This window comes from Cavia porcellus, unplaced genomic scaffold (assembly GCF_034190915.1).
Source record: "Cavia porcellus strain 051 isolate PalLab524CR breed Dunkin Hartley unplaced genomic scaffold, mCavPor4.1 scaffold_16, whole genome shotgun sequence".
Lineage (NCBI taxonomy): Eukaryota > Metazoa > Chordata > Mammalia > Rodentia > Caviidae > Cavia > Cavia porcellus.
The window spans coordinates 24271588-24299531 of NW_026947499.1; the positions used below are offsets into that span (position 1 = coordinate 24271588).

The following is a 27944-nucleotide window of genomic DNA, read 5'->3' on the forward strand; positions in this document are numbered from 1 at the left end:
TACGGCTCATACACGCCTCAACTACTGAGCTATATCCTAGCCCAAAGTGTGACATTTTAATACATGAACACAATGTGCAATGATCAGATTAAGATAACTGTTATATTTTTCACCTCAGACATTTATCATTTCTTTGGTAGGGACATTCAAAAATCCTACTAGCTATTCTGAAATTATCAAATAATTTTTCTCAACTATAGTCATCCCACGTGCCATAGAACAATTAGAAGTTATCCCTCAATAACCCTGTACTTATCAGCCATCCTTTCTCCATCCCTCCCTCCCCAACACCCTTCCCAGAATATTTAAGAGGAAAAAAGAGCAACTTTCCTAGAAAAGTAAATAGAATGACTTTATTTTGTAAAGCAAATCAATTGATAAATTAATTTTTTAGGCAGATACAGCTAATCTTCACTGTTAACTACATTCTACATTTGTGAATTTGCTCTTTTACTAAAGTTTATTTATAATCCCAAAATTGACATTCTTATGTTTTTGCAGTCACTCAGACACATGTATAGATTAATAACATACTGGAGTCATCTGAAATACATGGTCCCATATTTACAGCATAACATCTGAAAGACATGTGACAAGGCAGAGGAATGTCACTATTTTCAATTATTATACTGTAAACATGTGTTCTTTTCTTAGTCTATTCAGTGCCTTTTTTTTGTTTTACATTTGTACGCTTTCTTTTGTGGTTTTGCTATTTGAAATGTCACTGAGCATAGTGATGAAATGCTGGTTAGTGTTCTTAAGTTCAAGACTGTAATACACTTTAGAAAGAAAACACATGGACTTCTGGGAGAACATGGCAGACAGATAGCAGCAGCTACAGAGGCTCTCTGAAACACCCAGCTTAGAATTCAGGAATGGTGCTGAGTAAGGAATCATAAGCAGGAGGAGATATGCCCCGGTGACCCAAGAACTGGGCTGAGAGAAACCAACTGGGAATGCAATCCTGGTGCTATAATAGGAACAGATAAAGCCTCAGCGTGGAAGCTGGAGCCCGTGCCATTGGAAGCCGTGATTTGGGTTTCCCGTAGCCTCCGCTGTGTCTGCATCGGCAGGGAGAGAGACGCGCGGAAGCTCTGAGAACGGGAATCGGTGAACAGAGTTGAGAGCGAGACGGGCGGGGAGCCGTGCATCCACCTCCGGTGAGTGAGGGAAAACTGGGACTCTGCATTGGTCCAGGAGACTCCAACAGAGGACATTCTGGGACCGGGCAGACTTGCGGGAACAGGGCGCTGCAGTGACTTCAGTCACCAATCCACCTCTCAAGCAGGATTGGTGAGCAGTGCCTAGCCCACCTGACGCTGCTGGCTGAGATCCAGTAGGCTAGCACAGCCCAGGTCCCAGCTCCTGAAGGTAGATTGACCTGGAGTGGTGGGCCCCACATACACTGCCTGGTCTGCAACTTCCTGGTGCGCTGCGGTGGTGGGAACACCTAGCCGGCGCAATTCAATCAGACTGTGGCTGACAGGGAAGGAAGCTGGGCCTCCTATATACGCTTGCATATATAAGGAACAAAGAATATGGGAAGAGGCAGCAACAAGAAAGGGTCCTCGGCCCCCAGTCCTGAGAAAGAGGCAACAGCAGACACAGCACCAATAGACATAAAGCGCTATCTCGAGAGCCTCATAGACAAGTTCAGGAATGAAGTTATTAATGACCTGAAGCTAGACATAAGCAGAATAGTCAGAGAAATGCTAAGCACCACCCAAGAAAAAACAGGTGGTGGAATGGAAGAACAGAAAAAGAGGGGAGAATTGTTTAATGGAGAAAATAGAGAAAGCATAGAATACGTGAAGCAGGTCCAAAGAGACTACCAGGAAACTAAAAAGTCTATCGAAAACTGGCATAACATCTTGAAAGAAACTAAGGACAGATTATCTGAACTGGAGGGCAGATTTGTAATATAGGAGCATGAAATGAAAAACTTCTTAAAAATAACAAAGAAACAAACAGCAATAATACAAAGACTAGAAGATGAAAAGAGGGTCTATAACTTAAGAATTAAGAACATAAAAGAAGAAGTAGGGACACAAACAAATGAACTACAAAAGCTACTCACAGAAATAATCCAGAATTTTCCTAATTTAGCAAAAGGTCAAGATACTCAGTTGTATGAAGCATACAGGACCCCAGCCACCCACAACCCAAACAGAGCAACACCCAGGCATATAATAATTAAAATTCCAGAAATCCAATACAAGAACAGAATACTAAAAGCCATCAGAGACAAGAAACAGATCACTTACAAGGGAACACCCATCAGAATTACAGCAGATTTCTCAGCACAAACCATCAAATCACGAAGAGCATGGGGGGAAATAATTCAAGCTTTGAAAGATAATAATCTCCAGCCAAGATTGATATATCCTGCACAACTATCCCTGGAAACTGATGGAAAAACAAGGTACTTCCAGGATAAAGAGGAACTAGGGGAATATGCAACCACCAATTCAACTCTACAGAGAATACTGCAAGATATTCTAAAAAAGAAAAATACGAAAAATCCAGAAGTAGCAGCAGAGAGGCCACAATGAATGGAGCAGAAAATAAAATGAAGAAGACAAACTGACAACTAATGACAGAATAAGAGCTCAACAGAAATGAGGCAGAGAAGATTGGAACAGCTATATTGGAGAAAATGACGTCTTAAGAGGTAATACTGATTTAGTATCATCTTGTTTTGAAGTCTCATCAAGCTTTTGTTCTTCCGTCTCCATTGGTCTAAACAGGTGGTATCTTATTGGATTTTATTATATATGATAGTATAAGCAAAACCTTTTATAGACAAGGAGATTATACAGAAACCATTGTTCATTTTCTGTTAGTTGATTCTAAATACCCTGTAATACTGTCATTCTCTTAAATGGTTTTACATTGTTTTGATATATTTGATGCTACAGTATACGAAGTTATACTCAAAGATTTCAAGGAAAGAGACAATATGGTAACTACTTTTATGTCGGGATAATCTTGTGGTGAAACACTATTTTGCTTAAATGGTTATGTTTTAATCTGCACTGATTTGCTGTTACGCCCTCTTTTATCTCAATCTCCATTTTATTATTTACTTTTTTTCATCCTTTTAATTAAGGGAAAAATAAATTAAAAAATAGCAGGATATATTATAGTGACGCACTTTGACATTCCATTATCTTGATTTAAAGCCCTGTATTGCTCTCACCATCTTGTTTTGACTGATGTTCCTCTACTCTGCTTTGCTTGATAGTATCAGGTTCAAGAGTTTAGGCAACAGCTGTCAAGATAGTGGGATTCATTATGACACCCATTCTGGTTGACTATTATCTACTTTTGAAGACCTATAATGTCTCCAATGTTTTGGTTTTGTTGCTTTTGTTCTTTACTGTTTTGTTCAAATTTTATTATAACTAATGATATAGGCAATTCTATTAGAGATAGCGGGAGACATTATGGTAACCATTGTTGATCACTTAGTATTATGCTTTTACATTATCTATTACGCCTACCCTTTTGATTTGACTGACTGTTCTGTTATGTCACTTTTGGTTCTACTCTCTTCCAAAAAAGCAAGAAGAACTGTGGGAGCAACAAAACCCAAAATGTGTAATTGTCATTGTACAAAAGAGAGGAAAAGAAAGTGCTCTAAACGATATAACTGCATGTATATTTAAGTGTATAAGATAGATAATGATATTACTGAGTTTTGTTGGATCATTGAACAGAACTGTTTGCAGTCTCACTGTTGGAATGTCCACTTTATAAGCTTTAATTTTGTAACTTGAACAATTATTTCTAAGATGACAAAATGTTATCCATTAACTAGTGATTTCCTATTGTTTATTTTTTTCTGTAAATCTGTATAACTTGTACCCTTCCTCTGCTTTTTTTTTCTTTTTCTCCTTAAATAAAATTTAAAAAAAAAGAAAGAAAGAAAATACATGTCAGATAATTCTCCTTTATGCATGAGTTGTAGTGCTGTTGGCTTTTAGTTTAATGTTAATTAAACAAAAGTATGTATTAAGTAAGGTATACATAAACAGAAGCATACACAAAACAAATTATATAATGATGAACTGACAAAATTGTGATGTGAGGCTCACAGGAACCTAACCTTTTATTTCCTTCTAAGAAAAGCAGTTTAGTATTCAGTAATTCAGTGTTCATGGCAACTTTATAAAACATGACAATGGTGTATTTATCTGTACCCATAAACACATACACAACAGTCATGTTCTATGAGCAAGGAAAAATACATGGAGAGGATTATGTGAAGTTTTTAAAACTAGTCACTACGGATGGTGGCTTGAGGGTAGAAGGACATGATGGAGACAGGGTGGTGGAGTGATTTAGATCATGGACTTTACAACCAAATGGGCAAGTTTGAATTCATAATCTTGAGCAAGAATCAGCAGGCTTTTTCAGTAAAGGGCCAGGTAGTAAATATTTTAGGTTTCACAGTTAATTCGGCCATTGTAGCATGACAGAAATTCATGCCACTGTAGAACAGTTAATTGGGACCTGCAGTAGACAGACAAAAACAGAAAGAGACAGACAGAGCTAGAACAAGAGACAGAAAGAAAGACAGAAAGAAGATAGACATAGGTACACTGTATATATGGTATAAATACTGTATGTATATATAGAATGTATATATGGTTATATATGTACATGTTCAAATAAAACTCTATTTACAGTAACTGGTAGCAAGCTCCATGCATAAATTTTTTAACCTCTCTGCCTCTAAATTCCTTCAGCTGCAAAATATAGGTAAAAGTGACACCTAGTTTATTGAATTGTTGTGATGGTCACATAATGTTTATAAAATGCTCAGAACAATGCTTGACTCTACAGTTTATTTTTTTATATGTGGTTTCTCTTGTTATATGCACATATTGTTTTGGTAATTTGTAAAACATCAAATAAAGAAACCCAAAAATAAAATAGAGATTACCTAATGGAATTTACAATCCAGTTAAAAAGAAAAGATTTGGGTATAAAAGAAGAGTTAGCACACAGGCAGGAGAGACTGTGTACCACATGAGTGAAACAAGGAACAAGGTAAGGTTTGCCACCCGAGGCCAGAGCTGAACAGGATAGCTTTGTGGGGAAAGTGAGACTTAGCTGGGTTCTGAAGAAAAAGTGGAATTCAGACAAATGGCAAGGAAGAATGTCATCAGTACAAGCAAAAGGGCAAGAATGCTGTGACATAGCTGGGGCATAAGGCTTAGACTAGTATGGCTGAGGGTGAAAGTTCAAGCAGAGTAGTGTGAGAGATAAGAAGTAGGTTAGAAGCCAAGACATACTAAATCTAGAATGCCATGTTAAAGAAACTGTATGTGATCTACAAAGCAACATGAAACCCCTAAAACTTAGATAATGAAGATTTTGTCTGATAATTAAATGCCTGAGTTAAAAAAATCTCCACAACAGGCATAGTAGCACATTCCTATAACGCAGCTAGTCAGGAGTTTGAGGCAGGAAGCTCAGTTTGGAGAATTGCAAATCTGAGGTTAGCCTGGGCAAATCAGTGAGAACTTGTCTCAAAATTAAAAACTAGGGGGCTGGAGGTTTAGCTCAGCGGCATAAGCGCCTGCCTTGGAAGCAGGCAGTCATGAATTCGATCCCCGGTACCGATAAAAAGGAAAAAGACAAAAAAAAAAAATTAAAAACTAAAAAGGCTGAGAATATACCTCAGCACTCCATGGGTTCAATCCCAGTACAGAGAAAGACAGACAGACAGACACAGAGAGAGACACACAAAGAGAGGCAGAGAGGGAAGGAGAGAGGGAGAGAGACAGAGAGAAAACAGACAAGAGACAGAAACAGAGAAGATAGGAAGAGAAAAAGGGGAGGGGAGAGAATGGAAAGTGAGAGGAGAAAGCTGGGTGTGGTAGCACTCCAGAGGCTAAGACAGGACTGCTGTGAGTTCGAGGCCAGCCTGGGCTACATAGTGAGCTCAAGGCCAGCCTGTACTACATAATGAGGCCCTGTCTCAAAAAACAAAACAAAAAAAGACACAAAAAAAGGAGAGAGAGAGGGCTGGGGATTTGACTCAGTGGCATAAGCACCTGCCTTGCAAGCAGGCGGTCGTGAGTTCGATCCCTGGTACTGATAAAAATGAAAAAGACAAAAAAAAAAAGGAGAGAGAAAGAGAAACAAAAACTCCAGACTCCAGCTCTAGGATCAGGTCTAGAAAGTGCTTTTTGTTTTTTGTTTTTAGGAAGTGTTTTATATGTGCAACAAAGTATTAGTCTTCAAAATCTGATGTTCTTTTTAAAACCAAGAAATACTTAAAAACTTTTATTTCAAGTAAACTCCAAATGATGAAATTTTGTTAGGGTCTGGGGATTCCAAACCTTAGCAAAAGAATAAGCTTTAACTGTTACAATTGCATTGAGGCTGTCCTAACTGGAATTATTTTAATATTCACAGTCAGTGCCTTAATAACAGAGAACCCTTTCTCTTCAGATTAAAGCTGAGATGGTTACATGGTTTGATTTAGAGCAAATCTAAATTCCTTCTAAAGGTTTGTGCAGTATATTAAAATTGGAGACTTTAGAACTTACCTAAAACAATAAACTTATAAAAAGAAACGTAAGTAATTTGGCAGATTACAGAAACAGCAAGCAACATGGGTCTTTTACTGCACTACAGTTACAACTGCTGAAGTTTTAATAATTCTGCTACTTAGAGGCAAGTACTAACAACAAAATTATCTTTAAATGAAAAATCACTTCCAAATAGCAATTCTGTATCTGTAGATCTAGTTCTAAAATTCTTTTAGACATTCTGGGCATGATTATGCTATCCACAAATGCCTCTTTTTTGGTACACTATATAGTGGCAATGAATTATCACTTTATCTTTTTGGTAAATCTTATATTCAAGGTTTTTTGTTATTGTTGTCATTTGTTCTTTGAGAAAGGGTCTTCCTATGTTGTTCTGGTTGGCCCCAAACTCATTCTCCTGCCTCAGGATCCTGAGTGCTAGAATTATAGATGTGTGCTACTACCCATGCTCAATTATACTCAATTCTTGAAAATGTATATAAAAAAAGAAAGTGTAGGGGGCTGGGGGTTTAGCTCAGCGGCATAAGTGCCTGCCTTGAATGCAGGCAATCGTGAGTTCGATCCCCGGTACCGATAAAAAGGAAAAAGACAAAAAAAAAAAGTGTATATAATAATTGTATTACTCTTGCACATATGATGTATTTGAGTATATGCATGTAATTTTTTTTAAAGAGGGAAAAACAATAAAAGCAATGATACATAATTTCAAAACAAGATAACAGAAAATTAACGATGGTTAATATATTGCATATTCATATAAATTTTTGAAAAAAAAATGCCTTTTGAGCCAAGTACGGTAGTGCATGCCTATATTCTCAGTACTTAGGAAGCTGAGGAAGAAGAATCTGCTCAGGTTCAGGGCCAGTCTGGGGTATACAGTGAGTTCAAGGCCAATTTGGAATATATAGCAAGATCCTCTCTCAAAAAACATTGCTTTTTGAAAAAATTACTATAAATCTTAAGAAATTAAGTTTATTTGGGATAATTGGGAAATAGTTCTCATGGTATGCATGTAGTTTCTTATTGAAAACATTTCAAAACATGGTGCCAATACTTGTATAACTCAGTTGGAAGAGTAAATAACTTGAAAGTATAAAGACAATTTACTTTAAATATAATATGCAAATGGTCACTTATAGTAATAAAGTTGGGAAAGACCTCTAACATTTTGTTATTTTGGGGATTTTTTTTCCTTAGCTCAGCTGGTCTAATATGTTAAGGGTTATCATTGATGTTTTATAAATGTTAATAATAAAATTCTATAGCTTGAAATTGAAAGCAGTATTATAAAATTATTTCAACAATATATTTTGCTAGTGCCTTTTGATGTTTAACAGTTTAGCTATCAATTTAAGTGACCTTGAGCAAGTTATTTTACTTCTCTGAGCTTTGGTCTCTTCCTTGTTGCAAAGTTTAATGGAAATAATAACATAAAGCCCTTGGCACAATGCCTGGAACATAGTTAAGTGCTGAATAAATGTTGGCTTCCATAATTACTATTGTTTTTAGTACTAAATAACAGAATCACATAGTCACTTAAAATTTACTGGGAAAGGTAGGTCATATAGTTCAAACAACAAAGATTTGGTTGCATCAAAAGGTCAGTTTGTTAATTTATAATGAGAAAAATAACTGTCACGCTGATTGGAATTCATATATCCAGCTCATCATTTTCTCCCAGGAAGGAAGTACACTTAGGAAACCAAATGAGATCAAGAATCTGCTTTGTGAGTACAGCATACTGAAATCAAACTAGAAAGATGACTGCTTTCTCTCTGCCCTATTTCTCCTTCAACTTCACTCTTTACTATCTAGTATGATTTAATATCCCTAAAACAATTATTTTACTTACTGTTCTGATCAAACCCTCTAACTTTTCATTAACTACAGAATAAAGGATAAATTTCTTAGCTTAGCTCTTAAGGTCCACATTAATCTGTTCCTCAAATTCTTATCCAATTTTATTTCCTTCTGTCCAACACGATGAGCTCTTCATCTAGTAAGGCGGGGTTCTTTGTTATTCTCTGAAATATGCCATTCTTGTTTCTTATCTCTGCCAAGGTATATGCTAGGTTGCCCTCATGAAGTCTATCCTCTATTCAGAACTTGTCTTTTAGACAAAGGAGAAATAATTTCATCATTTTTTGCTGTTTCATCATTTAGGGTCTAGTATGAGCACACTTTCTTCATGAGAAATACACAAATTATTGCAATATATACTAAATCTCTAAATTCCTACAATTTGAGTTGTCATACTCTTTTTCACATATATGAAAATATAAGTGACTTAACTCCTATGCATCTTGTTTCTGTTTTTGTTTGGTTTGGTTTGGTGTTTTGATACAGGGTCTCATCTTGTAGCCCAGGGTGGCCTCAAACTCATAGTGATCCTCCTGCCTCAGTCTCCCAGTTGCTTGGGATAACAGGTGTGCACCACCACATTTGGCTAACTCCTATAAATCTTATTTCCTAACTACATTATAAATGTCTAGAAGATGAAGGTCATTCTAAATATTACCACAGAAAATAACACAGTATTATATACTGTCATAGTTTGTGTCTAGATGTCTCCCTAAATCTTCACGCAGTCATGGTGGGAGCAGCTGTGCTTAAGCGTTTGCCTTGCAAGTACAGGGTCATGAGTTCGCTCCCCAGTACCGACAAAAAAAAAAAAAAAAAAAAAGTGTGAGTGCTACACCTGTCTAGGGTGGGTGGCTTGCATACAATGTAAGGGACAGAAGGAGGCTTGTCCCTTCTTTCTCTTGTTGCTTTTGCTGTCTTCCACTGCTATGAATGGTTGTCCTTCTGCAATGTGCCATTCTGCCTTGGAGTAAACAAATTATGGACCAGAACAGCTACAAACTGTATGCTAAAGAAACCTTTCTTCTCTTAACTTGGGTGTTGGATATTTTGTCTCAGCAAGGAGAAAAGTAACTAAGACACATACTTATTATATAAATATTGTATCTCAATGAATAAACAAAATCTAGGACTAGCTAAAGTTACCTGGGTGAATTCAACAAAACTGCCTGGCTCTAGCATTCTCCCTGTTATGGTTTAGATCTTAAGTGTCGATCATCACAGCACTTTTGGGAGGTTTTGCAACTTTAGAAGGTGGGGTCTACTAGAAGGAAATAAGGTTGCTAGGGGAGTGTGGTTAAAGTGGATATTGGGACCCTGTCCCTTTCTTTCTTTCTTCCTGCTTCCCAGCTGAAATGAAGTGATCACCTTTCTTTTACTACACATTCCCTGTGTCCCCTCAAGGCTTCATATGCTTATATCTGGGGCTTTTCAAAAGTACTGAATTGCTACAGGAGGTAGGGTCTTGTTGGAAGAGGTGAGAGGCTGTGGGAATGACCTGGGAGATTATATTTTCCTTCCTGACTCCTCTCTTAAATTATCTGCTTCCCAGTCACCATGAGGTGGAGCTGCCTTCCTGTTCAGCAGCCCTTCCTACTGTGAGTCAATATAAACATTTTCTCTTTTAAGTTGGGGGTGTTGGGTATTATGTCTCAACAAGAAGAAAATAAGATATCCTGCCATGATATTCTGTTCAGCAATAGACCTCAATACAGTGTAGCCAACCAACTATGGACTGAAACCTCTGAAACTATGAGCCAAAATAAATTCTTCCTTCTTTTAAATTGATTGTCTCAAGAATTATGTCACAGTCAAAGAATGCTAACACTCCCCCAAGCTCCTAGCATTCAAGTTTCTCAGTGTTTTCCAAGAAAAGTGTTAGTTAACTTTTCTTGTTGCTGAGACAAAATAGCCAACACCCACAAGTTAACAGAGGAAAGGTTTATTTAGCTTACAGTTTGTAGAGGTTTCAATCTATAACTGGCTGGCTTTAAGGGAAGGTGGCATGGCAGACAGGAATCGCAGAAGAGAAACAGATCATGGCAGGCAGAAGACAGTAAAGCAAGCAAACTAGGGACCTTAGTAGCTTTTTTCTTCCCCTTTTATATTCTATCTGCTATAAGGATTAGAGATTCTATCTGCTATAAGGATTACTAATCAGTAATCACCCACCCTTAATCCTACATTGCACCACAATGTAGTAATCACCCACCCTTAATCCTACATTGCACCACAAATCAATCACACATCCTAGATCCAGCCACAGTTGAAAAAGCCCCACCTATGATAGCATGAGGCTTTCGAAGACATCTAAACCTAAGCCCTAATACCCCTTTAGATTCTATAATTATATCACCATGTAAACACAAGTTTTCTAATTGCTTCACGAAAGAAAGATATGACAGAGAATCATTTTCTTTGTCTTTTTATTTATAATTTCTTTTACTCTAGAAGGTCTAAATATATAGACATGAAACAAACAACTTTGTAATTTATTTTAATTTTCTGATATCCTCATTCCACTAGGCAGTTAAATTGTAGAAACACACTTTCCAAGAATATTATGTGCCAATTATCTGATAAGACTGCTAAAAAAATTAGTCATGATTATGAAGTAATTCACTAAATGGTCATTGATTTTCTTTTAATTCTTAACAAATACCTTAGATACCTTTTGTTTTCTGATGGAGCGGCAAAGCTGAGAAGTAGACATTGTGGGATTCTTTCAACAAATATAACCTGTGGAGAAAAAATTAATCAAAGGTCTTGCCTAATATTGTACCTCTTATCTTATTATGCACAAAGGTGAAGCTAAAGCTTCTAAAAACAAAAGAGAAACTAAAATCAAAGACTGAGTATGAATTGTTCCCCAGATTGTTTAATTTAAAGAAAAATTTACCAAGCTCAATTTTGACAACACAAAGGAAGAACACACTGAAATAGTCCTACCATGTCCTATCTAAACTATAAAATGAGTTGGAAAAATCCTTCATGTGAATTTTCCAAATGAGAACAATGTGAGCTGACTGTAAATTTTGGTAGATAAGTTTAATAAACATTTTAATCTCCACTTCCAATTTCCTATATATCTGGCATAAGGTCCCTGAGTTAATTTTTTCAACCAGCCAATGAAAACTGTAAGATCATTTGCTCGTTCATAAATATACTAGGGAGAGAAATACAAATTACAAGTCACCTAAAGATTCAACAGTATATCTCACTCATCTTTGTTATTCCTCCAGAGTATAACAGTACTCTATATAGCAGGGGCTCAAAGCATTTCCTGAATTTGGTTCAAGTATAAATTATTTGCAAATTCAAAAACAGTTCATACTTATTAGAACGACCATTTCAAAAAAATGCAAAAGAATAAGTGTTCAAGAAAATGTGGAAGCTGGGCATGATGGAATGCAACTGTAATCACAGCACCCAAGAGGTTGGGGCAGAAGGGTTGCTGTGAGTGGGAGATCAGCCGGGGATATACAACGAGTTCAAGGTTGGCCTGAACTACACAGCGAGAGCCTGTCTCAGACAAACATACAAACAAACAAACAGAAGATGTGAAAAAATTAAAACCATTATCCACTGTCAGGGGCAATATAAAATAATCCAGCATTGCGGAAAATAGTATGACACTTCCTCTAAAAGCTAAACAGAATTACCACAGTACCCAGAAATTCCAACTCTAAGTATATAGCCACAAAATATTGAAAACAAGGTCTCAGATACTCATACACTAATGTTTATTGCAGCATTATTCACAATAATCAAGACATGGAAGCATCCCAAATGTCTACCAACAGGTGAATGTTTAAATAGCTGGGTACTGTAGAGCCAGCTACTTGGGAGGCTGAGGCAAAAGAATCACTTAAGTCTAGAAGTTCAAGGACAGCTTCAGTCTCAAAAAAAGTAGATGAATGAGTAAACAAAATGTGGTATGTACAAAGGAATATTATCCAGTTTTTAGGATGGAATTTTGATAGCTATTATAATGGCAATTAACCATGAAAATACTACTGCGCTAAATGAAAAAAAGTCAAATATAAAAGGATAAATGTAGGATTGCACATATGAGGTACTTGTAGTAGGCAAATTCATAGAGACAAAAAATAGTATAAAGGTTATCAGAGAGTGGAGGGGTAGAAGGAATGGGGAATTTAATGCATGCAATTTCTGTCTGAAATACTGAAAAAGTTTTGAAAAATGTATAATGGTAATGGTTGTGCAACATTGTGAATGTTTTTGGAACTACTAAATTACATTGTATACTTGAGAATAGCTGAAGTGATGAGTTTTATGTTACATACAGTTTGACACACTTAAAAATGCAACAAAATAAGACAAAATGTTCTTGTAATCTCAGCAATCAGGAGGATGAGGCAAGATTACCAATGAAGTCAAAGCTAGTCTGGGCTACACAGTGAGTTCAAATTTAATCTGAACTACATAGTGAGACTTTGTCGCAAAAAAACCTTCCTTTTTTTTTTTGTTTTTGTTTTTTGTCTTTTTGAGACAGGATCTCTCTATGCAGTTCAGGTTGGCCTTGAGTTCACATTGTAGCCCAGGCTGGTCTCCAACTCCCAAGGATCCTCCTGCCTCAGCCTCCCAAGTCCTGGGATTACAGGCATGAGCCACCATGCCTGGCTCTTCCTTTTTCTTTTTAAAGGCCTTAATTTCAGTTGGGGCTTCTTTTCAAGATTTTACAAAATTCTTACCAAAATACTTATAAAAGAATCTATTTAAAGAAACTCCATTCTTAATGGAATTTGCAGGATAGCCTATGACCTGTTGTTAACTAGTAATGCAAGTTTTTGGAAGATTTTTGTCAATAAAAGAGGGCAAAATTACTTGAGGACACGGCCACAAGGTGGTGATAGAGATTATAAACAAGTAATATTTAATTTCCCTCAAATTACTTCCTCAGAGCAGCACTAGGGGACACTACAGATACTGTATATGAGACTGAAAAACTAAAATTGTTCCCTAGTCCTTAAAGATTCCAAAATATCTTTTTTGATTTCCGAGAATAACCTTCACATCTGACAACAGTTTTGTTGTCTCCTTTAAATTGCAAGGATAAAATGAAGGGGGACAAATAGCTATAAGAGTTCAAGCTCTAGTTCTAGACCATTAAACCATGAACTCCTACTGTGGTAGTTATTAGTTTGGGAGACAATAAATAGGGAAATAATGATTTTTAAATAGCTTTCTACGTTAGTGGGGTTTTTTGTTGTTGTTTCTCTATGATCATAAGATATCCTGATGGCATGTCTAGAGAATCAAGCCCGGAAAATAACATAGGTCAATTAGAACACAAGGTATTACTACACCTATATTTTTAGAATGGATGAATGGCCTGGGTTAAGTTGATTATCACTGAAAACTCTGAGACATCCAAGGTATTTACTTTTGAGAAAGGATTCAAGGTAGGTTCTATAGCATTTGGTAAATCCTCTAGGAACTAATATTTGTAAAATAAGTAAAATTAAATTTTATTCATATAAATGTATTCAGAGAAAAATAATCACAATATAATCTAGTAGAAAGAGGCTTTGAAATTAAGGTAACTGTGTTCAAATTCTGATACCACTATCTAGCAGTTGTGTGACTTTGGCCAAATTATTTTCCTGGGACTCACTTTTGTTGTGGCAAAATGAAGGCAGATCCAGCTTTGAACCAACCACTTTTCGGGTTGCTCAGTGCTTTTTTGTTCAGCGTTTATTCAAGCATGTGTTTATCTGGAAAGGTAGCATAGCATAGTAGTAAAGCACTAAACTCTCTGAAGCTAAAATGCCTAGGATGACATGACAATCTGCAGTTCACTTTTGATAGGACCTTGTACAAGTCATGTGACTTAGTTTCCCCATTTACAAAATAGAGACGATAATTGTACCACTTCCGTAAGGTTATTTCAAGGATTAAATGAGTTATATTTTCTAATATATGTTTCATGATATATAATAAAGCATGTTTGCTTTTAAAAAATATTAGTTGAGTATGTAATTCTAGCATTCTGAGAGGATGAGGCAGGAGGACTGCAGGTTTAAAGCCCAGTCTGGCTAATTAACAACTTAGTGAGATACTGTTTTAAAATTTGAAAAAAAAAAATTGGGCCAAGGATTTAGCTCAGTGGCATAAGCACCTGCCTGGCAAGTGTGAAGTTATGAATTCGATCCTTAGTACAAAAAAAAAAGGAAAAAAATATTAAAGGCTGTGGTAGTTCAATGCAAAAGCCTCAGTTCAATTCCCAGTACCTTATAAACAAATACACAGAAATGAAAATCTTATATTAATGTTCAATCTCCTGATTTTCCTCTAGTCTCCCAGGTGCTTCTTCACACAGCTTTTCAGGCCTCTTTTCTTCTGTCTTTTTTTTTTTTTTTTTTTTTCGCCCTGCCATTTTAGTGTTATTCAGGATTCCGTCCTAAAAGCTCTTTTTTTTAAATGTTTAAACACACTTCCAGGACTAAAAGTATACTCCCAAGGTTTCAACTATTATTTCTATTCTAGAGATATTTAACCATCTGTCTGTCTGTCTGTCTGTGTCTGCCTACCTATCTATCTACCTTTCTCTGCAGCCCAAATTATTCTGGAGAGTTGCTGACACATATCTCTAATTGTCCATTAGACAGTTCCAGTTTGATGTCCTTAATACATCCAAATGTGAATTCTTTTCCTCAAATACCTTTATCTGTTCATTAAATAAGCAAATAGCATCATGAAACACTAATTGCTCAGGCCTACAACATACGAAAACCCTGACCTCCCTCTTCTTTATTTCTCTATCCAATTACCTTACTATTTCTCAAATGTGTGTCCACTTCTTACTTTGTCCACACTGCTGTTTTCTCTGCTTTAGATTACATCAGCCACATCTTTTGTCTGGACTACTGCAATCACCAATTTGCCTGCCACTGGTCTTACCCTTCTCTATTCTTGTGTTGCAGCCAGAGCTTTCTTTTTAAATTACAAACTTAATTATGTATTATTCCCCATACTGAAATACTTCAGTGGCTCCCCACTGCCCTCAGAATAAAAGCCAGATTCCTTACCATAGCTTCAAAAGTTGGCTCATACCTCCCTAGCCTCATCTCTAATCATTTTCCTTTTCCAATTTTATGCACTAGCTATTCTCATCTAGTTTAATTACCCCAAAGGATTATATTCCCTGGGCTTTCAGATTTTGGCAATATTCCCTCTGTCTAAATACGTTCTTTTATCCCTTATTGCTACTCATCCCCTGGACATGACTTTGTATGATTTTCTCAAGAAATGATTTTCCAGTTTCTACTATCACCACTACCAAATCCAGATATGTGCCTATTTCAATATATACTGTATCAAAGTTGCCTTTATGTGTCCAACTACCCACTATAACCTAACCTAAAGCAAAGGTGTATCTGGTTAGCAAAAGTTTCTTTAGGTGCAATTCAGATTTTAGTGTATTCACAAAGGCATGTAACTATTACCAATCTCTAATTGCAGAACATTTTTATCACCTCAAAAAAAAAAAAAAAAAAAAACAGCCTATGCCCATTAGCATTCACTCCCATTCTCTCCTCTCAGCCCTTGGCAACCACAAACCTACTTTTCATATCCATGGATTTGCTTATTTTGGATGCTTGTAGAAATTGAACCATATAATATATGCCTTTTTTATTTCTTGTTTAGCTCAATCTTGAATCCTCAGCATCATCACAGTACTGGAATAAAATAGGTGCTCAATAATTATTTGCTGAATCAATGGAGAAGTACTATAGAAACCAAGAAGAATTAAGGATCTAGAAAAGAATCACAAAAATTTAGAGGAAACAGGAACTTTAAATGTCATCTAGTCCAAATGGCTGATTTACTAGCCCAGAAAATAAAACAGAGAAAACACTGATTTACCCAGGGTCAGCCAGCCACTTAGCAATAGAATTGAGACTTTAAAATGTAAGTTTAACTCACAGTGCAACAGTTTTTCTAGACTAACTCTCCAAAATAAAATGTCCTTTTGACTTATCTAACATGATGCCCTACAAGTGCCTCCCCAGTTGTTGGACTGACTTTTTTGCTTGTTCCTAACTATGGTAGAATCTTTTCTGGTGTTTTAGATCCAGCTTGCTTTAAGAAGGTAAAAAAGTCTCAAATGTTTTTTTCAAAATAACAAGGCTCATTTCAGCATCTATTTTGTTGCTACTGTTGTTTTTCCCTTTGAGCAAGTGTTTTGAGGAGGTCTCCTAAGTACAAACCCTGCTTAATTTTGAAAACTCACCAGGTGATAGCCTGATAGATAGCCCCAGGAGAAATGACTCCAAAGATCATACACTCTCTCAAAGAATAGCTTTGATTTTTTTTTTTTTTCCTATCAGTTTGTCCTGATTCAAAATCTAAAACCTAGGGGCTGTGGATTTAGCTCAGCAGCATAAGCGCCTGCCTTGCAAGCAGGCAGTCGTGAGTTCGATCCCTGGTACTGATAAAAAAAAAAAAAATCTAAAACCTAGAAGAGCTTTCATAAGTATAGGTTTTTAGACTAAAACTCACTTTCAAATGTCTTTTGCATATACATTTACTTGTATATCTAATCTGCAAACACCTGAAACTTCAGAGGGCATCAATATCATTCACTCTTATGTTTGGTTTGTCCTCTCTGTGACACTGTGACAAGGATTATGATCTTTCTGAAAAGAGGCAAGATTTCCATGTTTTTCTGAAAAAAATTCACTCCACGCGTATCTCTTGATTTACACATCAAATGTTCTACTTTTTTTTTTAAACTGTTTCTATGTATGAATCCAAGATTCAGATAAAGATTAACTGGGTGCTGTTTTCTTAAAACCTAAACTACCTTTTCTATGGGGCCGGGGGCGGGGTGGGGGTGGGGGGTTGATGCCAAGTGAAGCAAAAGCCAAAATCTGTTGGTCCAAGATAATAGTTTTTGAATTACTATAGTTTCCTACCTATCTTTTCAAACCTTCCAAAATCATACTTTTTACAAGAAATTTCATTTTTATCAAGTGAATAATGTCCAATAGCTGGATTCTGAAATGCAGCTAGATGATTTTCCTAGGAAAAAACGACTACTCAAAGACAGTGCATGTCAACGTAGGTGGGTTCAAAAGATTCAGAATGGGGGAGAAGGTTTCGGAAGGGGGGAAAGATATTCTCTATTGCTAATTTAATCCCTTCATTTAAAAAAAAAAAAAAAAGGAGGGGCTGGGAATTTAGCTCAGCGGCATAAGCACCTGCCTTGCAAGCAGGGAGCCATGAGTTCGATCCCCGGTACCGATAAAAACGAAAAAAAAAAGACAAAAAAAAAGGAAAGCCAGTTCAGGGGAAGATCAGTCTTTTCAACAAGTGGTACTGCAATGAGAGAAAGGGAAGGGGAAAAGAGGCAGAGAAAAAGGAAAAGAGAAAAAAAAAATCTCAACCTACACGATATGCCATATAAATATTAATTCATAATGGATCACAGATTTAAATGTAAAACATAGAACTATAAAGAAAAGGAAAGTGAAGCTCAGCAAGGGATTTCATCTACCAGAGTTCCCTTGTTACTTAAACCTTTCACAGAGCTTGTTTCAATAAATTATTATTCACTGTTTTAACAAATTCCATTTGGCCCAGATAATTCCACTGCTCTGTGCTCACTCAGGGCAAGTGGCTTCTAGTGTATTAATTGGGTATTTGTTCATGCTCTTTTGACTTTTAAATATCTTTTTCATGATAATTCAGTGATTCATTCATTCAACATTTACCAGGCAACTATGATGTGCCAGGCATTGTGCAGGATTATAAAAGATAAAATTTGATTTCCATTTCAAGAGATTTACGGTCCAATGGGGAAGAAATTAGATTATCATCGTAACGAGATTAAAAACCCATGTATCGGCAAGAACCATGCCCTTACTTCATTTTCACCAAGTGAGCAAAAGACATAGGGCACAGCTTGTCCAATGGTTGAACACTTTATGGGGACTGGTTAATCTCCAGTCCCTGCCCCGTAATATTTGGAGAATTAAAGTCTACAGAGATTAAATGGCGAATCCTTAATAAGGTAGAAGAGGAGCCCATATCATCCCAGGGGGACTCAGGGCCTCCTCTCTTGTCTGTAAGACAAGATTGATTATGGCAGAATATGTCAGGGGCTAGAGAAAATCCGAGCCAGGTAATATAAACCCCAAAATCTCCACATACAACTCTTTGCAGACACAGGTGTCGGCCTGACAAACCACCTGGCAGCTAATCATAGCTGCTGCTATTTTTCCTCCATTTCCTCAAAACTAAACTTTAAAACTACCTAGCTTTTGTTCTGTTTTGTTGGTTGGTATGTGTAAAATTGGAAAGGCGCGAGGTTGGGGGGCATAACGTATCTCGAGCCTTCCCCTGGTCTTTCTCAGCCTCGACGTTTTCCCTTTTCCTCACAATACTTTTGACCCTGGCAAAAACACTTACAAACCAATCTTAAAGTGTCAAGCAAAAAGACAAAAAAAACATAACTTTTGACCTGAAGACCAAAGAACGAACAACACGCGAGCGTCCCTTCCCCCAGAGATCTCGCCTCTAGGCCGCGCTCACCTCGCCTGGTCGACGCCTCGTCCTCATCCGGACCTAACCGACTTTTTTGGCAGCGACGCACTCCCGCGGGCTAATGAATAATCAAGGAGCCCTTCCTGGGCGGGGCCAAATGCTTCCCTATGAATAATTCATTACGTCTCCCAGGCTAGCCCGGCGGCTGGCCTCGCTCAGACTCATGAATATGCAAAGCAGGGGCCGCAGTCGGTTGACCCCGGGCCTGCCGGCTCCCAGTGCGCCTCCCTCAGACCTCCGGCGCCGCGTCTCTCCCGCCCCGGCGAGGGTTCCTGCTGCGCGCCCGGGGCCTGAGGGACGCGTGCGGGGGCTCGCGGCGCCTTGGGAAGTGGGGGACGCGAAGCTGCACACCGACTCGGATGGGGCCTTCTGCCAGGGGCGGCCCTGCCTGGCCGGCTTATAGGATGCAGCCTGTTCGTGGGCTTCCCCAGGAGGCTTTTGCCGGCCGAGGTGAGCTCCCGAAGACCCGTGGGGCTAAGGTGGACCAGGTGGGTCTCGGGGAGGACTGGGCCCGCGGGGGGCGGGGATGGCTAGAACCTCACGGCCCCGGGGTCACCGGACGCGCGAGTTCGCGGTGCAGAGGGCGGAGCTTTCCAGGCCGTCGGGGCACCTCCCACCTCTCCCATACTAATGGACCCACTAAGTATTTCTGACATTAACGTGTCATTGTACACCAGAAACATGAATATATTCTCCTTCCAGTTCCCCGACTTAGTCTTTTCGTAGAGATAAACCCAGGGAGTAGCCTGGTGTGTGCCTCGATTCCTTCCTATGTGCCCGAGTACAGATTTTGTGCCTTGTGGAGCTTTTGAAAGGTTCCTGAAGAGCCGGGCGTGGTGGCTCATGCCTGTAATCCCAGCGCTGAGGAGGCTGAGGCAGGAGGATCGTTGCGAGTTCGAGACCAGCCTGGGCTACAAAGTGAGCTCAAGGCCAGCCTGAACCGCATAGCGAGACCCTGTCTCAAAAAGACAGAAAAGAAAAAAGAAAAAAAAAAAAAGACAAAGGTTCCTGAAGGCCTCTGAACCTCTCCAGTGGAATTTCAGGAGAGTGGGTGAAAGAATAGCCCACTTGACACCTGTTCTTTAGTTCCTGCAAGAGGAACTAAAAAATTCAAAGTAGTGAAAACACAAGATTAGAATATAATGATTAAAACCATGATTTGGGCTGAAAACTCCTTTAGTGCAGGTTTCCTCAGCTTCAGGAATAATGCTGTAGACTCCACCTCCACCCTGCCCCAGCCTGAGTCGGAACAAGCAAAACTCTCAAAACTGTCTCCGAGGATTGAGGATGTAGCTCAGTAGTACGGTGCTTGCCTAGCACATGTAAGGCTCTGGGTTCTTCCCCCAGTACTGTCAGCTGTCCAAAAATCGAAATAAAAAACCTGTCTCCATACTTTGCCAAATACCCCCTGAGGGGCAAAATCATTTCCAGTAGAGTGCTGTTTTGATCCTATACTTTCCAAAAAGTAACTGCATTTTAAGTTCCAACCATACAGATGGCCTTTTGAACCAGCACTTTTCAGCCTCAGCATTAATCTGCTCCTCTGTTTGGATCCCGTTAGCCCCTATATTGACTGTCCTTATTGTCATCTGCCACTGGTTTGACCTCTGTCAACTGTCCCTGGATCCAAAGACCTTCCCCCTTCTGCTCTTTACTACTGGTGGTCCATTCCATTCACAAAAAATTATTCTCTCTTACTTTTATTATACTTTCCTTCACATAATTTCCTCAATCAGAATTGCATTTCTTTGTTCACCTGTTCTTTCTCACCACCAGACTGTAAATAACCTAGCCTGGCTGAATTACCAATCCAGGATCTCCAGTACCCATCACAGTGCGTGGCACACAGTGGCCACTCAATACGCATTTGTGGACTGAAACAATAAATTACCTCTGTTTCTCCTAATTGCTTCTCTGGAGTTTTTTGTACTATTTTCCCTGCTCTTTTCTTTTTAGGATCCTTGTGACTTGTTTAGAACCTGAAAGGACAAACAAGCATCTCTTTGTCTCTAATACTACTGTATGGATAAACCTCTCACCTTTCCCACTGGTTTATCAATTCCTTGAGGAAAAGAGCTATTAAATTTGCTTCTTTTAGTATGTTCATTGAAGGTATTCAAATAGACAAATGAACTAATCAATGACTTAAGGAAAAATGTTCAACAATTTAAAATTAGTAGGGCTAGAGGGGGGCTTTAGAAATCATCAAAGATTGTTCCTTTACAAATGAGAGTTTAAGAAATTTGCCCAAAGTCCCTAAGCTTGTTAAGAGACTAAGTCACAAGCACAATCCATGGTCTCATATTTCTCATCTCAAGGCTCTTTCTTGTCTCCAGCCAAGCTATTTCCTGATTACTTTTCTGTGAACCCGATTTACAACTCAAACATAGAAATCCCAAGCCAAAGACTTGCTTCTTGTCAACTAAAAGGCTTTGAGCTTGTACTCAATGATTAAATCCATCCCTGGGGATAATGGTCTAATGAACTCAAAGGTTCTATATGAAATTGAAACAATTGTTTTGCTACTGCTGCTGCTTTCTCCTCTTTTTTTTCTCCTCCTCTTCCTATTCTTCCTTTTCCTCCTTTCCTTCCTCCTCGTTTTTCTTTTCAGATACTAGACATTGTCCTTGTCAAAGCAAAGTATCTTTGTTTTGGAAGAAGGAAATGTGCATTGTCCTAGAAATTGATCATTATTTAGACAGTTCCAGCTTTATAAAAGGTCAAAATTCTCCGGTAGAGTTTTACAAACATTATATCCAGAATTAAAATAACATATGACACAGGTAAAGAGGCAAGGAGGGGAAAATCTTACTAGAGATGAGTTTCACTGGCCAAATTTAACCTTTCTCTTTAGAAACCTTTCTCTGTGTCATTTGATGCTGTGTACTTAAAACATTTCATCATTCCTCATTAATGAGTCTCTAAATAGATGCTTATTCTTTGAATGCTAATGACCATTTATCCATTTCAATTAAAGGGAATTTTGTGTTCCTTTTTTCTTTTCCTTTTTGGTACCAGGGATTGAACTCACAACCTCATGCTTGACAGGAAGATGCTTTTGCTGCTGAGCTAAACCCCCAGCCCTTCGTTTTGCTTTTTCCCCCCAGAAAATGGGACAGAACCTAGGGCCTTTGCACTGAGGAACACCTCCTCAGCCCTCTCCTTTAAAAAAAATTTTTATACTGTTATGGATTAGGGTCAATTTAACACCAGCTGGATTACATCAGCATGGCATTGAGCGAAGATGCACCACCTGAGGAAAGTTGCCAGGATAAATAGGTGGAGAAGGGAGGTATCGAGACATTGGGGTGTTAATGCGTTGTTGCACTGAGGCATTATGAATTCTACTACGACTTGCAACTTGCTGTTTGAGCCGTTAGATTCTCCTGGAGAAGCTTTGTTCCCCTCATCGAGCATTGCTTCCTAACTCTGGAGGGGAAGACATGTGGCGCTTGGTCTCCAGGATGAACTGGTCACACTGACTTCCTGGCATGTGCCAGACTGTGCTTGTTCTTGGAGGAGCTCAGGACCTCTGTGTCGCTGAGGATGGCTGTGGTGCCTTCAGGACAGCCCTGGTCTTTTGTAAGTGTGACTTCTCGGCTCCAGCATAGAACCCTCATCCCACAGCACAACTCCTTCACCCCACTGGCATGGACTTTCTGGCTTCCACCGCTGACCTTTGGGCCTTCCCAGCATAGATCCGTAAAAGAGTCCTTCTCATGGGCTCTGGACCTCCAGTTGGACTTGTGGGAGGCATTGTCATAAGCTCTGGGTTTTTATCTGGACTCATGTGGGACATTGCTATGGGATTTAGGCCCTTGACTAAATATTCTGTCTTTGGTGTTGCACATAGATTTCCTGCATTTTCTTGTGTTACTTTCCGGTGATCATTATAAAAATAATATCATAAATTCCATGTCCTGATTCTAATTGTTCTCTGTACAACCCTTAACTACAACATATACTAAGACAAAGTCTTGCTAAGTCACTAAGTTGCCCAAGATAGATTCGAACTTGTGATCTTTTGCCTTAGCCTCCTGGAGCTGAGATTACAGGTCTGGGTCATTATTCTTGCCCTTCTTACTCTTCTTAATTGCTTTGTAGAGGCAGCATCTCAGTAGAATCTTGTGGAGTAGCACTCTCAGTTTTTAGAATCTTGGAGATTTTCTGAGACATCTGGTGACAATACTATATCACAGAAAGCAGAACTACTGTTGTCTACTTACACTAACTGGAAGTTTGTCCTTCAAATTCAGTTTAACCTTGGAAATGTTCTCCAAACATGGTATATTTGAAGGATGTCAAAACAGATATATTGAATATAAAATTCATTCCAAGAATGTCATCTGTAAGCGTATCATAATACCAAATAGAGAAAAAAGAGATTGGGGTGTGGAGAATGGCTAAATAAAAAGGTGGTATGTTTATCCTACTTGCTTTCAACTCTTATTAGAACTCCTAAACTCCTCATAACCTCCAGCCATCAAGAAGCTGACAATGCCATATTTATGCATTCATCTACCATTTGAGAATCAGAGAGATAATGACTTAATCCCTGTGGAAGTTTATGAATTAGCAAGAGGAGACCTGGAAACACATTACTAACTTAGTAGTTTGAAAACATTAATGGAAATAGAAACTATATGATAGAGGCTGCAAAAGAAAGCTATACATTCTGAATAGGGAACCAATATAGCTTCACAAAGGAAGTGGCATTTTTGGAAGAAAGTATGTGTGGAGAATTTCCTTTATGTTCTTAGGCAATGGTTAGGCTACTTCAAACCAATATAAGCAGACCTTTTGCTCAGCACTTTAGAATAGGAAAGAAAAGGAGGTGTAAAAGACTTTCTCCCCACTCCTGGCAGCAAGACATTTCTGAAAGCTCAAAGTTACCGTTGCAGTTCCAAATTCCAAATGCCTCTCTCATGGTAAAAAAAAGAGATCTGAGTAGAGATTCCCTTCCATCTCTGTTTCCTTCCTCATGTAGCTCTTTCAGCTCAGTTGAATTATTTTATGTCCTCTCTTCTCTTGTTAGAATAGTGATTTGTTCTGATTGCCATTGGGGCATGTCATAGTGTTATGGTGTTATGGTTTGGAATCTTAATTGTCCCCCTAAAAGGCCTGAATGCTGAACTTGGTTGTCAGCTTGTAATGCTATTGGGAATGGTAGAACCTTCAGAAGGTAGGAGCTAGTGGGAAGAAATTAGGTCACTGGGAAGGGGAGTCCCCTTTAAGGAGATACTGGAACCCCAGTGTCTGTCTTTCTTTGCTGCCTAGCTGTGATGAAGTGAGCAGGTTTGCTCCACCAAGCACACCCTTCCTTTCCATGGCCCCAAAAATAATGGAGCCAATCAATAATGGACTGATAACCTTTGAAAGTGTGACCTAAAGCTAAATCTTTCCTCCCTTATAAGTTGTCTCTTTCAGGTATTATGGTCATAGAGATAGAAAACTGCCTCACACAAGAAGCCATGTGATTTGGGGGGTAAGTGTATTTATAGCTGTGTTTTGTTTTGTTTTGGTTGATTTTAGGTTTATTTTGTTTGTTTGGTTTTGGGTTTTGCATTTTGTTCTGTTTTTAGAAACAAGATCTCACTTGGTAATTCAGGCTGGCCTTGAACTTACTATGTAGCCCAGGTTGGTCTCAATCTCATGGCAATCCTCTTGCCTCAGCCTCCCAAGTGCTGGGATTACAGGTATGTGCCACTATGCTGGCCCGGGGTATTTATGAATGTAATTCTGAAGTCCTAGAATTTTAAATACAGTGGTATAGCTTGGTTCATATGTTTAATTTTTTTCATGATTCTGATCACAAATCAGAGAAAAAGAAGTAAAACCATTTAGAGAACTGAAGTTTTGAATCAGGCCTGTATATGTCAACTGATTGTATTGTTAACTTCTTTAGGGTATATTTAAGAGAAAAAGGCAAAGACAAAGAGTTGCCAACCTGAGATAGCCTCTGAAATTTATCTATCCTTTGGCAGCCAAAGAGAATCCAGTCAATATGAAATAAGCTCCCAACTATGAGATCTTAACATAAACTAGTGCTGCTTCTGCCCACACACTGTCAACCTACAAAATAAAATTCCCTGTGGAGGTAGCAATTTATTGTGGCCTTCATACTTCCTCAAAGTTGCATGTCAATTTCTGCCTCCTTCAGATTGATCTTCCCTAACTGGCAGAAGATCTCCATGTAGGTTGTTGCTTCTGGGAAAGCCTAAGGTTTAATGAACCGAAACAGGAAATGAGAGAGGCTGTAAGTGACAGGCTGCTGCCCGTTCAAGTGCCCAGTTTAAGAAATGATGTCAGGGAGATACTGAATTCTCAAACATAGAAATGTTGTTTGGCTCCTCAGTCTGTGTCCTGAATATGTAGTTTTGATGATGTGTAAAGTGATATTATCCCTCTTCATGATTATCACTTAACAGAAGAAGTTCAAAAGAAATAGATTTTAAACTGGTTTTCCATCATTTCTACTTGGAACAGAGATCTAAGGCAATATGCTCAAAATTCACCCAACTACTGACTGACCACCCATATTTTAAGACCTTTATTTTGTACATTTTCTTAGTGCTTAGAAAAATGACAGTTATCAAAAATGGTTTAGAACTCCTCTGAGACCGTACTGCAGCTTCAGCTCCATGAGAAGCATTTTTCTTTCTTTAATTTCTACTAACCAAATGATTAAATCTACCAATATTAATGATCTCTGATTGAGAAGGTCCCTAATTTAAGACATAGAATTTTTATCATAAACTGAACACTGTACTACAAGAAATATGAAGCAAGATTTTTCTAACATCTCTTCTAACTAAAGAACCAAACAAAAACCAATTTCCTTCCTATCAAGAGGAAGGTTAAATAGCTGGAAAGTGTAAGACATCATAGAAAAATTAGCTACATAGCTTTGAAAATGGAAGGGAAAAAAAGAATTGCAAGAGGGCATCATTTACAGGTTTGCAGGAACTTATATGGAAACTATCCTGTTCCCAGGAAGGCAGATTTCTGTGGAAGCTGCATTTTTAAAGGTGCAAAGGACTATGATAACCTCAATCACAGAAAATGTTACTTCTTAAAAGACACTGGGAGTATCTCTACTTTCAATAACTTGTAGACAACACCACTTTTTTGTTGAAGAATATGTAGATGCCAGACATGCTTAGTAAATACATGTTGAAAGAATACTTACATCACTGGAAAACTTCTAAATACTAACCAAGTGATTAACTGGGATATGTTAAAAATTATGCAAAACAGGATTGATTTCTAAAAAGAAACATTGCAGCTCTTGTTTCTGTCAACCATTTTATTGTTTTATTCATTAATCCTGTGAAACCATTATCTTTTTCTGTGTTTTTTTTTTATTCTGGTGTACATACTCAAAGTCTTCCTTTTTATATGTATTTTATTGTTATGTGCATAACATTTACCACTTTAGCTGGGCATAGGGAACATGCCTATAATTCCAGCACTTGGGAGGCTGAGGCAGGAAAAGTTCAAGGCCAGCCTGGGCTACACACTATGGTGAGTTCAAGGACAGCCAGGAATATATAGTGAGACCCTGTCAAAAAAAATTTTTTTTTTACAGTTTAAGGTGTGCAAGTCACTAGTATTTTCACAAACTTGTGCAACTATCACCACTACCTAATTCCATAACATTTTCACTACCCCCCCCAAAATCCCAATGTTTACTAGTAGAGTTCCTTTCCCATTTCTCCCTCTCCTAGGCACTGTTACCCATTAATTTACTTTTTGTCTCTAGGGACTTGCCTTTTATGAATATTTCATATAAATGCAATCATACAGTATGGTTTTTTGTGCCTGTTTTCTTGTACTTAGTATAATATTAAGGTGTGTTTATAGCTGAATAATATTCTACTGGATGCTGCAGTTTTCCTATGTATCTATCAATTGATGGACATGTGTGTTGCTTCTACCATTGTGATGTTAAGAATAACTCTGCTATGCACCTTCATGTAAAAGTTTTTGTGTTGATGGATGTTTTCCTTTCTTTTGGATATAGACTTGGAGAGAAATTGCTGGACCATATGATAAGTCCTTATTTAACTTTTTTGGGAACTGCCAAATTGAAAAACCTCACTGTGCCCACTTTTAAACTGGGTGGCTTATCTTTCTCTTGTTGCATTGTAAGAGTTTTGTACATATTCTGGATACAAGTGCCTTATCAGATACATGATTTTCAAATTTTCTCCCATCCTATGGTTATCTTCACTTTCTTGATGTTATCCTTTTGTCAGTGGAAAATGTCACTAGACAGAATCTGAGGAGATTCCTGAAGCTGAGATAAGAAATCTCACCCACCCTAAATAAGAATGGGCTCACAGGTTTGCTGACTCCCATAAAGGAAAAAAAAATTTGGGGACATACTCTGAGAAGTTTGGTGCAAGCCCTTGAGAGAGAGAGGCACGTTATTTCCTGGGAGAGGGAACAACATTTATCCTTCTCTTTAAGGGGTCGAAATGCTGGGAAATGATAGCCCATCCCCTGAGATGGGCATTAGCCTATTTTTCAGCTATGAGCTCAGGTGTTTGTTTTTTTTTTAAGATAATTTAAGCATTTTTTGAATTCTCTCAACCTGTTCCTTTATCTTAGGATTAGATTCCTGCTCTTTCTCAATTAAGCCAATTTACAGACTTACAGTATTCCTGAGGAGTTTTGAGTGTGAAGGGTCTGGAGTCTAAATTTAACCAAAGGAAATCTGATATGAGTCATCTTGGGTAATAGTGGCTAAGACTCAGAAGTCTTCTTAAAAGTTTAATTTTTAAGATATAATTTCCTTGTCTCCTTTCTACCTACCTGTTATCTCTTCTGTCCTACTTCACTTTGAACCACAAAAGATTTTATTCATTTGTTTCTTTGTTTCTGTAGTGCTGAGGATCAAATCAAAAGGCTTGTGCGAACTAGGTAAAGACTCTATTATTTAAC

General features: G+C 38.1%; 1 protein-coding gene and 1 long non-coding RNA gene across 7 annotated transcripts in view; one reads left to right on the forward strand and one right to left on the reverse strand.

Moving 5' to 3' along the window:
• Hormad2 (HORMA domain containing 2) overlaps positions 1 to 19170 on the reverse strand; it is a 135508-nt gene extending 116338 nt beyond the window's left edge. Inside the window, exons 1-2 of one of the 4 annotated variants that reach the window (XM_063225967.1) lie at positions 18987 to 19139; positions 11089 to 11165 (exon numbers count right to left, since the gene is read on the reverse strand). In XM_063225967.1, coding sequence (XP_063082037.1) covers positions 11089 to 11139 — 51 coding nt within the window. In that variant the 5' untranslated portion in view covers positions 11140 to 11165; positions 18987 to 19139. Of the gene's footprint in view, positions 1 to 11088; positions 11166 to 18986 lie in introns of all 4 variants that reach the window. The other 3 variants (XM_013141643.3, XM_063225965.1, XM_063225966.1) reach the window with 3 other exon arrangements.
• A 140-nt stretch (positions 19171 to 19310) lies between these two features.
• Positions 19311 to 27944, forward strand: part of LOC111753959 (uncharacterized) — a 35655-nt gene continuing 27021 nt past the window's right edge. For 2 of the 3 annotated variants that reach the window (XR_002788723.2, XR_010039725.1), the window contains exons 1-2: positions 19374 to 19486; positions 24413 to 24483. This is a non-coding gene — a long non-coding RNA (uncharacterized LOC111753959). Of the gene's footprint in view, positions 19487 to 24412; positions 24484 to 27944 lie in introns of all 3 variants that reach the window. The other variant, XR_010039724.1, reaches the window with a different exon arrangement.